The sequence below is a fragment of the Paroedura picta genome, chromosome 2 (assembly GCF_049243985.1).
Source record: "Paroedura picta isolate Pp20150507F chromosome 2, Ppicta_v3.0, whole genome shotgun sequence".
Classification (NCBI taxonomy): domain Eukaryota; kingdom Metazoa; phylum Chordata; class Lepidosauria; order Squamata; family Gekkonidae; genus Paroedura; species Paroedura picta.
Window position 1 is genome coordinate 40,784,143 of NC_135370.1, and position 12,604 is coordinate 40,796,746.

General features: G+C 43.4%; 1 protein-coding gene across 1 annotated transcript in view; it reads left to right on the top strand.

The window, feature by feature from the left end:
* Nucleotides 1-12,604, top strand: part of LOC143828644 (uncharacterized) — a 429,168-nt gene that overhangs the window by 371,462 nt on the left and 45,102 nt on the right. Inside the window, exon 8 of the mRNA XM_077318920.1 lies at nt 2,249-2,312. Within this exon, the coding sequence (XP_077175035.1) occupies nt 2,249-2,312 (64 nt within the window). The remainder of the gene's footprint in view (nt 1-2,248; nt 2,313-12,604) is intronic.

A 12,604-nucleotide genomic window follows, 5' to 3' on the forward strand; every position in this document is an offset into this window, starting at 1 on the left:
GAAACACCATTGACAACAACTCTTTGAGTGTGGTTCTCTAACCAATTCCCTATCCACCTAACTATCTGAAAATCCAGATTGCAGTCCTTCAATTTATTCATCAGAACATCATGGGGAACCTTATCAAAAGCTTTACTAAAATCCAAGTAAACGACATCAACCGAATTTCCACGATCCAGCAAACCTGTTACTTGGTCAAAAAAGGAAACCAGGTTGGTCTGACAGGACCTGTTGGACACAAATCCATGCTGACTTCCTTGGATCACCAAATTGTCCTCCAGATGTTTGCAGATCGCTCCCTTTAATATCTGCTCCATTATCTTCCCCACAACAGAGGTCAGACTCACTGGTCTGTAGTTTCCCGGATCATCCTTCCTCCCTTTTTTGAAGATCGGAATAACGTTTGCTCTCTTCCAGTCCTCCGGGACATCTCCAGTCCTTAAAGAGGTCCCAAAGATGATGGACAAGGGTTCTGCAAGTTCTCCGGAAAGTTTTTTGAGCACTCTCGGGTGCATTTCATCTGGCCCAGGGGATTTGAAGTCATCCAGTGCAGCTTAATGCCTCTCGATAATCTCTCTGTCCATGTCAACCTGCCACCCAGACACTATCCCTTGGCTACTGCCATCTCTAGATGTGCCTAAACCCTTTGACCTGTGGGAAAAAACAGATGTATAATAGGCGCTGAGCCTTTCTGCTTTCTCTGCATCCTCCGTTAGAGTTTGTCCATCCGCACCCAACAGCGGGCCTATTGCCTCCTTTACTTTACGTTTGCTCCTCACATAATTGAAAAATCTTTTCTTGTTACAATGGGCTTCCCTGGCCAATCTTAGCTCACTCTCAGCTTTGGCCTTTCTGATGATTGATCTACAGTGCCCAGTAACCTGTAGGTACTCTTCTTTAGAGCTCTGTCCTTCCCTCCATTTCCTGAACATTTTCCTTTTCTTTCTTAGTTCCTCTTGAAGTTTTCTGTTCATCCAAATAGGCTTCTTAGAGCTCCTGTAGTGTTTTCGTCTTTCTGGGATAGTCATTGATTGAGCATGCAATAGCTCCTGTTTGAGTAGCGCCCACCCTTCATATAGCTATTATGTCACCTTATACACCAAAGGTCTAAAGATTCTGAAGTAGGTAGGTCCAGGTTACACTCAGTTGATGCATTTGCCCACTTCAGTCCACAGGCCCCTGTTGTGGGGCAAGGAAGGAAAGGCAATTGTAAGCCGCTTTGGGACTCTTTTGGGTAGTGGAAAGTGGGTTATAAAAACCAACTCTTCTTCTGACAGGTAATGTTAGTCATTCAACCACAATCAAATGAAAATCAAATGCTAACTAGCACAAAAGAATAAGAATAATTTCACTATCTCCTTGCATCAGGATTGTTACTTTGCAGACTCATGGTGTTAGAATCATAGAATCATAGAGTTGGAAGGGACCTCATGGGTCATCTAGTCCAACCCCGTGCACTATTGATCTCATGATGTTGATCTCATGATGTTCATGATAACTATTGAAATCAAAATCCCAACTTTGGCTCTGTGGCTCTGTTTGAATTTGGACGCATCCTGGTCTGAAATCAAAATCTGGCTAACAATCCTGCTAAAAATAAATGTCTCCCACCCCCTTTTTTTTCTTTCTATTTTAAAAAGTTATTTTTCCAGTCTAGTACCAATTAGTATGGCTTCTGAATTTGAACTATAACCCTGTAACTCAGCTTGTCTTGTTGCTCTCCATTCTGAAATAAATAAGGGACCCATGTCTAAATTGATTAGTTACGTCTATTTCACAGGCTATAGGGGATTTGCTGAAATGGACAAAATATGTTAGCAGTGTCAGTCGTGGTATAAGTTTCCTATTTGTTAATGAAAATCTATCTATCTTTGATCTAGTTTCTGTGGATATGCTTGGTTTTCTGTGTTCTCTGTATGGCTTGTTCACCTGACTCTGTTGTTTCTTATTACTTAAGCTCTGGCAAACCTGGCCAAGATTCTAAGTTAAAATGTGGATTCCTTATAACTTTATGAGTTTGATGAAAAGTTATTTTTGCACAAAGGCAGTTAAAGAATTAAGCGGGATGTCTTCAGTAGCAAAATGATATCCAATCTGAACGTATTCACGGAAGCATTTTTAACAGTAAAAGTAGATCTTGCTTTGGCACTGAAATAAATTATTTATTCCAGGTGTGCTTTCTTAGCCTTTCTACAAGAAGCAGCTGCTAAGTTTCTTCTTGAATGGACTTGTTTTCTTCTCCTTGCAGGTACTTAGCCTGGGTGAGACCAGAGGCCTGGAGAAGGCAGCCTAGAGGTTTAAGAGTGGCCCAGGTAAGTTTGTGTTTTCTTTGTCTTATTTGTATAATGTGGATTTTTCTGTAAATCACTTTGGGGACAAAAGCAACCTTTAAATGAAGTATGAATGAAGTTCCTGACAGAGTGGTTCCCCAGTGGAACAGGCTTCATTGGGAGGTGATGGATTCTCCTTCTTTGGAAGTTTTTAAGCAGAGGCTAAATAGCTCTCTGAAAGAAATGCTGATTGTGTGGAGTCAGGACTAGATATCCCTGAAGATCCCTTCCAGTTCTATGATTATGATTCTCTGAAATGCTTTAACAAATAAGAAAGTCCACCTAGGTGAGCTGTGGGCACAAGGAAACAAGGAACAATTCATTGACTCTAGTACCTTTATACATTAAGGTTGCCAAGTGACCAAGGAGGGGAGAAAAACAGCCCTGTTCTTAATCACTACACCAGTGTGATGCTGTGGCTAAGAGGGGCAGCCTCTAATCTGGAGAACTGGGCTTGATTTCCCCTCTCCTCCATATGCAGCCAGCTGTGCATCCCTGGGTCAGTTCTCTTAGAGCTGTTCTCACAGAGCAATCCTGTCAGAGCTCTCTCAGTGCCACCTACCTCGTAGGGTGTCTGTTGTGGGGAGAGGAAGGCTGCTTTGACATTCCTTCAGTTTGTGAAAAGCAGGATATGAAAACCCACTCTTCTTCCTGTCTCTGTAATGACAGCCTGTTTTGGGGAAATCCGTCAGGGAACCTGTTCACAATAAGCATCACCAACTGGTTTCACAATAAGCATCACCTGCTTTTCAAGGCCCATTTAAAGCTGTTGGTAGCCCTGGTGTTCATTCATGCAGTACTGATTATTATTTGGTATTTGTCTCACTCCCTCATATTCGATTTCTATAGCCGCATCTCTTGGCATAGCCATCTCAGGGCAAATTACAGCAATTTGATAAAACAATGCAATTCAGTAAAACAACTTAAAAGTTTCAAAAGTTCAAATCCCTAAAATGTTTCTGTTCACTGTAGCTGCCAAATGCAGTAATCGGTCAGTCTGCTCACAAATGAGTCCAGGGTGACAGAAGAGTACAGCTCTTCTTAATGACATGGTGGTACTTAAATACTGCTCTTGAGTTTGCTTTTCTAAGACTGTTTATGCACTGGAGCTTTCATGCTGGGCTGCAGGCTGGGGTTTAGTTGTGGCATGTTGCCCCACCTCTTCCTGCACCCACACAGGGGAGCATTTGGCCCGGTGCTCCTCATCCACCTCCGATTTGTACTCCTGCACGGGAGTTGGGGCAGTGAAGTTCCCAGTGCGTAAACGCAGATAAGAGGCGAGAAGAAAACATAACCTTCTCAACAGGTTTCTGTGTTAATCCAGAATGTATAATGTTGCTTTTGTTCCTGGTCAACATGGGTAAGGACAGCATATATAAGGACAAGCATATATTCTTCAGCCAACTTTCTGTTTCAAAAACAGTGGGGCTGTTTTTGAAGTCAATTCTATAGAACCATCAGGGTACAGTTTCTTAGTCAAAAAGTTGCTGCAACAGATAAGTTGCTACCATGAGGAATGCTGCTTTGACAAAGAAGTCACCTGAGAAAACCAGGTGGCTGTGGTGGCTTGCAGTGCTTTTGCCTGGTTTTGGCTGGTGCCCCCGTTGGACTTGTTCCTGGTTCAGTCAGCTGTAGCCCCAGTGATCCATGCCTTAGCTTCATCTAGGATGGGCTACTGCAATGCACGTTACTTGGTGCTAACCTTGAAGAGTGTTCGGAAGCTGCAGCCAGTGCAAAATGCTGTGGCTAGACTTGGGGTTGGGGGCAGTTGCTCTAAACCTAGTGTTCAAGTGTTGCTCCAAGTGTTCAAGTGTGTTATTAATATGGACCGCTCAATGCAAGATAAAAGTGGCTCACATGTCCTATATCCTATTGGTCATGACTCTATGTAAGTTCTTGGGTGTGGTAAGGGCTTTAAAAACTTGTTCCTAGGTTGTGGAGCAGTCATTTGTGTGCTTGCATGGCTTCCCAAGTTCTCTGTTACCAAGATGTGATTTTGATCAGTTTGATTAAGATGTTGGAGGCTACTGTGACTGAAAAGTATGAGATACAGTAGCTAGTATGGCATTAGTTGTGAGAGCGTTAAACTAGAGTGTAAACTGCACGGAGCTTTTATTCCAATCCCAGGTCGATTCAGTCCCTGCTGTCTACACAGAATGCGATTTCCGTTTTGATTTTGGGCAATTTAAATTTTTCTTCTGCAACTGTTCCATGTATTGTTATGTTATTATGTAAACCGCCCTGAGCCCCCGGGGAGGGCGGTATATAAATATAATAAATAAATAAACAAACAAGGAGGATTGGTCCGGAGTGACCCTACTTTTATTGTGCGATATCTTAGAGTGCTTTTAATGTTCAGTATTTAAAGAATTGAGAAAGCAGGCTGTTCTGAATCTGGGCTTTGCTCTGTGGTAGAGAACCCCTGATTGGTCAAAGCTGCTCATGTGACAAGCTTGCCTTAAAGGAGAAGCCCCTAATTTCTCTCAACTTCTGTCGGTCTTGGATTTTTTTCTCCCTCCTCTCCCTTTTTCGATCCTCTCCCCCCCCTCCAAGAGAAGAAAGAAGCTTCCTGCTTGGCTCCTCTCACCCCTCCCCTTCACGAAAAAAAGGAAAGAGGCTTGGCTTCCCTCCCCCTTCTGAACTACCCTAACCACGTGCAGAACACTTTTCTGTTTCAATGGGGAGGGGGGGGAGAGGAAAACCCAAGTTCAAATCGATCGGAATTCAACAGGATTGACAATGGAATAAACAAATTAAGTGCAGACTCTGCCTAGGACTGTCAAGATCCAGGATCTAATGCCTGCCTGGCCGTTAAGCTCTTTAGGTGCCCTTGGACAAGTCCTTCTCTCTTTTCCTACCCTACTCCACAGAGTTGTTAAAGGGATAACGTGGAGGAGGAGACCCATATATGCTCTCCTGAGCCCATCAAGCATTTGTCCACGGAGGTACTACTAAAATATTTTCCAAGGAGTGATGTCAGCTAGCCACACCTCCCTGTCATGTCCCCTGTTAATGACAGGAGCCTTGAGTGGCAAAAGTTTAAAGAGTTGGGTGCCCTCCCCTTCCCAGCCCATCACTTGATGACATCACTTCTGGTTTTGCACCCACCTTGTAGTGATTAGGAATGTGGACTTCTAATCTTGCAAGCCAGGTTTGATTCTCCAATTCTCCTCTACATGCAACCAGCTGTGTGACCTTGGGCTCGCCACTGCAGTGATAAAGCTGTTTTGACCAAGCAGTAATATCAGGGCTCTCTCAGCCTCACCCACCTCACAGGGTGTCTGTTGTGGGGAGAGGAAAGGGAAGGCGACTATACGTCGCTTTGAGACTCCTTCGGGTAGAGAAAAGCAGCATATAAGAACTAACTCGTTGTCGTCTTCTTCATCTTCATCATGCGTAAAGCATCTTTGATATGCATGAACAAGAAGTCCCCTCCCCCCCAAATCCAGTGATTGGTTTGTGTGTACCAAACTAGTACATGCATGGTAAATATACTGATGACTGTACATAGAAGGATTCTGGGTAACACATGCTCCTTTTATGTATGATTGGTGGACCCCCGATAATATCTAAAAAGCCAAAGAGGTGCGCTGAGATCCTACATTTCCATATTTTTGTGTGTGCGCATTTCTGCTCATGCACACTTATAGGCAACTGTTTATGTTTCTTGGATTCTGTGAACCACATCTCAATATTTTAAACCCATGATTAACAAATTTTGGACTACTGTATCAGAAAAAGTCTGACTCGAGAAGGTTCTTTTTTCCCCTGTGCTGTGATTTGAGGGAAATTGAGACCTTTGTTGTGTAATTAAGTACAATAGGTCAGTGCAATGTGGACAGCGTTATTTTGCAGCGTATGATACAATGCACATTGTCATCAGCTGCCAAGTATTAATTGCTAGATGGAAAAGGAGATTAATACTGTCAGTGGTTTCGAGCTGTGTTGCATAAATGCTGGCAGTAAGGAAATGGGTTTATGTTTTATTGTTATGCATTTTTAATAAAGCCAGAATTGGAGCTTGCTCATAAAGAGAAAGCTTTATGAAAGTAACAATAACCGAGAAATAGACACACACACACACTCACAAAACCTTCAACAGATATTTACTGAATAGCTGAATGCTATGTCCCCTTGTGACCGTCCAAATGTCCCTATTTTAAGACTCTCTTTGGAGTTGGGAGATCTACAGAAAACGAAATACACTAAAAGTCAGATCTCCAAAGTATATCTTATTGTACAAGGGCTGGCACATCTTTTGTGCGGGACCAAGTTTTGGTGACATCTCTAGGGGCTATAAATGGATTATATAAATACGAAAGACTCAATTTAAAAAACCAAAACCAAAATAACATTTCGCAGCAGTAGGATTTTCACATGCTGTATCCCGTCATGAAGTTCCAAAGCCTGTTTATATTTTCCAAAGAAGAGGGCAGTTCCCCCCGCCCTCCTGCAATGACCAATTAATCTACCCTTCCCAATTTCTATTAGTAGTAGTAGTAGTAATATTAGTTGATGTTGTTATTATTCCCGGTGGTCAGGAACATAAAGGACTAAACAGAACTCTGCAATGGTTGGACACAGGAACGGATCTCCTCCTTCTTCCCTGAGTTTGATCCTAAGCAAACTCTTAGATTCTTCATCCTGAGAATTGTAACAATGGTATCCTAAGCAGAGTTATACCATTCTAAGCCCTTTGACCTCAGGGCCATAACTGTAGAAGTGTGTAGAGTTATTCTGTAAAGCCCATTACCCTAACTTTTTTTTATTGTCTCAAAAGTACCATAGTATTTTCTGGGACTTTGTAGGTATGATGAACTTATATATCTAATCTTTTGAAACCTAGGAGTGTAAAATGGTAATGAGAAAGCCTCAACCTTCCTCCACCCTAGTAAAAATGGACACATAACCTGATGTGCCAAAATTGCTTCGGGTGCTTATGTTCCATGTGCCTAAACACAGCTGTTCGTGGTATTTAGCTACTTGGTCAGTATGTCAGTTTAATCATTTGTCCTAAGAGGAGTTCAGTAAAAGGAGAAGGCGAACAGAATCAGAGAGAGGACTGAGGTGGGAGGGGGAAGAGACAAGAGGTTCTAGAAAAGCTTTAAAATAAAGCTCCAACTTAAAACTATTCGTTTCAAACATGTTTGAAATATTTGTTAAGGAAAGCCATCCACTAAGTAATGATGGCGTTTAAGGTCTTTCACTGCTAAACTTTTTGTAACCTTCCATTCTGCAAAAGGAGTGAAATAAATTTTGGTTGGCCTTCTGAAATAATGTCAATGGGTAGTCCGTGATCACTGCACCCTAACAAAGGCCATATGGTCACCAGATGACACTATGGCTTTTCCCCTACTCCCGTGCCATGAATAGCAACCCCCCCCCCCCCAAGAACTTTTTGCTTTGCAAAATGTGTGTATAGGGGAATTGACCTTTGCCGCTCTAAACTCCACATTTAAATCAAAGCACTTCGTGATCCAAACAAACCAAACTGGAATACAGAAGCCCTTTGTTTATGCAGGATATAGATTTGGGCTGGGGGGATGAAGAACTCGGTAGCAGTTCTCCATAGCAGTTGCATTCCAGGGTCTCATTTATATTACATTTATATCATTTTAATAGAATTGTTTGAAATGTTTTAAACAGCATCTGCAGAGCCTAGTAGTCAGGATTGTGTATGTGTGTGTGTTGTGCCGTCAAGGTGCTTCCAATTAATGGTGAGCCTATGAATTAACGACCTCCAAAATGTCCTATCATTAACAGCTTTGCTCAGCTCAGGTCTTGCAAACTGAGGACCATGGCTTTCTTGATCGAGCACATCCATCTCATGTTGGGTCTTCCTCTTTTCCTGCTGCCTTCCACTTTCCCTAGGGTTCTTGTCTTTTCTAGTGACCCTTGTCTTCCCCTAATCTGAACAACATAGTTGCCCCCCACCTCCAAAATGTCCAGGTATTTCACAGAACTGGCAACCCTACCAGGGACATGACCACAGGGTGTACAACAGGTACATATGCAGGCTCCATCAGCAGAGTGGGAAATGGTGAGTATGAGCAGTTTTGGGCATGTGGACAAAGCCTACCTGTCCATCTGCTGGTGACACTCGGATGGATGTGCAGCTGCTGGCAGGGCTGTCCACACTAACCGAGTCCGGGATGCAGTAATCCAATGGTTAAGGGTGAGCTGCCTGAAGCTGAATCCATCCGAGACAAAGGAAAGACTAAGCTGCTAGCTGGATGGTCACTCCTGAGACTCTTGTGTCTACTTGATGGCTGCAGACTCTGGAAAGAGCCTTGATGTATGGTCAGATTCTGCACTATCATGGATAACAAGTGTCCATGGTAGCACAGTCAGAGTTTGTTGGGTTTTTTACCAATGCCAGGCCTACCAGACGGCTCTTTATTTGCCTATATCACATTAATCCATGCAGCGGTCAGTCTAGACTGGACTATTACAATTCGCTATCTGTAGGGCTATCCTTGAAAAGGCTTCAGAGAGTGCAGGTGGTCCAGAATGCAGCTGCCAGGTTGTAGACTGGAACTTTACGGGCAGGTTGTATTATCGCAAATCTATGGCAGCTGCATGGGCCACCAATTAGTAATCCAGATCCAAATTAATGTATTGGCCCTTAATGGCGTGAGACACTCATACCTACAGGACTGCCTCTCCTGCTACGACCCCTGCACTCCCTTTGGTCATCCTCTAGGGCAGGGGTAGTCAACCTGTGGTCCTCCAGATGTCCATGGACTACAATTCCCATGAGCCCCTGCCAGCATTTGCTGGCAGGGGATCATGGGAATTGTAGTCCATGAACATCTGGAGGACCACAGGTTGACTACCCCTGCTCTAGGGGCTTCTTGCATGTGCCTGGCCCAGTAAGCTATCACCAGTGGAAGGGTCTTCTCAATTTTGGCCCCTACCCTGTGGAATGCACGCTTGGATGGCCTGCCACACTTCTTTGGCTTCCGTAGGACATGTCAAGTTGAATTGTTAGAGAGGGAGAGGGAGGAGGAGGGGGAGAGGGAGAGAGAGTCATCCACCTGTGTAGAATGCTTTGCTGGCAGTAGTGTATTGAATGGTGGGTTCGGTAAGGTGCACAGTAGATTGCACCAGAGAACTGAACTCAGTGGCCCAACACCCGGACCTGTATGCAACCCAAGGTTTCTGCCAAAGCCTGTGACTGACCCCCTACAAGTTCCCTGACTGGACCATTTGATTGATCCAGTAGCAGGACTGATCCTGCATGCCCCAGTTTCTGGATCGTGGTTCCTGCTCTGCGGGGCCGTTTCCCTGCATCCACAGCCGCACATACAGTCAATGCATATATAAAGTGAATAGGTTGACTACCCCTGCCCTAGAGGATGACCGAAGGGAGTGCAGGGGTCGTAGCAGGAGAGGCAGTCCTGTAGGTATGAGTCTTGAAAGGACAATGTCTTAAATCTGGCAAACCTCAATGGAGCCAGTGTAGTGGTTAGACTAGGATTTGGGGTGGGGTTTAACCTGGGGCCAGTCACACACTCACAAACCCAACAAGTCTTACAGGATTGCTGTGAGGATAAAATAGAGGCCTGGGCCCCCTTTGAGTCCCCATTCGTGGAGAAAAGTGAGGTCTAAATGAAGTAAACAATTACCGACAGGACCACGAAAGAGAGCCATTGTTTGGCAGCAACTGCCACGTTAAAAGATCTCTTTGAAAATCTCCCTTGTCTGATCCTAAGGAGCTAGATAGTGGAACTGGGAAAGTTTGCCCTCTTATTCCAGATCCAGAGAAAGGACTTTTAAGTATCGCAGTCTGTAATACCCTGGAATATATTTAATTTCACTTGTGAATGTCATATAAAATTGGTTAGTCTAACAGCTCAGAAATCAATCTGGCTCTGATGCATTATGGGCCAGTTGCGGCCTCGATTAGACTGTTTCTCTGGCAAAGCCAGCAATCAGGACGCTTCTCAGGACACAAGGGCTTGGCTTTTTCTGCGGCTTCTCTGGAAGAAACAAGGCCAAACCAGAGACCCTCCCCCTTCTGCCTTCTTTCTTCAGTAATTCCAGAGACCCAGAACAACATGCCCTGAATCCAGGATTGGAAATAATCAAACTGTCACCAGAGAAAGCGATATTCATAAATATTAACCAAGTTTGTCTAAGTGACTGATAAATAACTCATAGGCCATCAGGAGTAAGATTTTCCCGCCTCAGTTTAAGTCCAGATTTGCCCCGCGTGTATAAAAATATACATGTTCTCATGTCATTAATAGCGTTATCTAAACTCCTAAAGATTGGATTGTTTTGCCATTAATACTCGTATTGAAAACAATCCTGGATCATTGGGTGAGGTAGAATATACCATTTAAAGGGGGGGATTGGATAATTGTAAACTGAATAAAAGTGTAGCTAGTTTAGAAGGCCGGGACTACTTTGCACATGGATATTCACCAGCTAATGACCGCCAGTGATGATCTCCCTGTTTTAGCCACCCGAGGCTGGACAGTTGAATCAAATTCCTTCGTCTTCTCAGTTTGGGATACCCTAGCACAGGGGTAGTCAACCGGTGGTCCTCCAGATGTTCATGGACTACAATTACGACAACAACGACTACTACTACTACTACTACTACTACTACTTTACCATTACTTTACTATTATTTCACTACTGCTTTACTATCACTACTACTTTACTACTACTTCACTATTGCTTTACTACTGCTATTGTTGTCCTTGTTTGGATGCTCTTGAGTTTAATGTGTATTTATTTTATCTGCTAGCATCCCTCCTTAACATCACCTTTCTCTCTAACTAAAATGAGGTGTTTTGTCTGTATTCCAAAACCCCTTGTTAGAAGAAGTAGTTTTTTATATATCCTGCTTGTCACTATCTGAAGTAAGCGGCAGAAATGCTGTCTGAAGCTGTCTGTCCATGAGGTTAGGAGTTCGATCCCAGCAGCCGGCTGAAGGTTGACTCAGCCTTCCATTCTTCCGAGGTCGGTAAAATGAGTACCCAGCTTGCTGCTGGGGGGTAAAACAGTAATGACTGGGGAAGGCACTGGCAAGGCCACCCTGTATTGAGTCTGCCATGAAAATGCTAGAGGGTGTCACCCCAAGGGTCAGACATGACCCGGTGCTTGCACAGGGGATACCTTTACCTTTAAAGCAAGAGTAAAGCAATAGTAAAGAAATAGTAAAGTAGTAGCAAAGTAATAGTAATGCAGTAGTAAAGCAATAGTAAAGTGGTAGTAAAGTAGTGGCAAAGTGAAAGTCAAGTGGTAGTAAAGCAGTAGTGAAGTGATAGTAAATCAATAGTGAAGTGGTAGTGAAGTGATAGTGAAGTGGTAGTAAAGCAGTGGTAATGTAGTAGTAGTAGTAGTAGTAATCGTCATCATCGTAAAATGAAGCTATGTGGCTTTAACTGGAAAGTGGCATCTGTCCACCTCTTTCAATTTTGCACTAATGGAGCAAGCTGTATGAATGAAGCTAAAGTTTGCATAGGGCAGGCAGTAGGGGATAGATTTGGAACAATATCAGCTTTTTGTAACAGCCCACTTGTACTACAATGGGTGCATGATTTGCTGTTGAAATTGGTTGCCACGATCTTGTTCCATTCACAACCCACTGAAAATAAATTTCGAAACTAATTATTATAGGTCACTTAAAAGTTACCATTAATACCTTTTCTGTTCAGACAATTCAAAGATGTCTTGCCAAGTCTATTGCCTTAGTAACCAATATCATACACTGGGTGTGCTTACTATAGTAGCTATTTATTTGTATATCTAAAAATGCAGAGCTGCCTTTCCTAATTGCCTTGTTCTCCTTCCTGAGCTGCCTGTAGCTTTTGGACTTCTTATAGCAAGCCGGGTTTGATTCCCTACTCCTCCCCCACATGCTGGGTGACCTTGGGCTCGCCACAGCACTGATAAAACTGTTCCGACCGAGCAGTGATATCAGGGCTCTCTCAGCCTCACCCACCTCACAGGGTGTCTGTTGTGGGGGGAGGAATGGGAAGGTGACTGTAAGCCACTTTGAGCTTCCTTCGGGTGGAGAAAAGTGGCATATAAGAACCCACTCTTCTTCTTCTATCACCTTCTAATGTCTGTTCCATCTTCACTATTTAAACACATTTTCTTAACTGTACATCTCATTTTAGTTTTCTAACGATTACACCATGTGAAATCATAGCAGGTTAATCACAAAAGCAGTGTTGCTGCACAACTTTTAGAATTCTGATCCAGCAGTTTTAGAAGTCCCACCAAAAATCTGTTTCTACACATTGGAATCTTGTGGC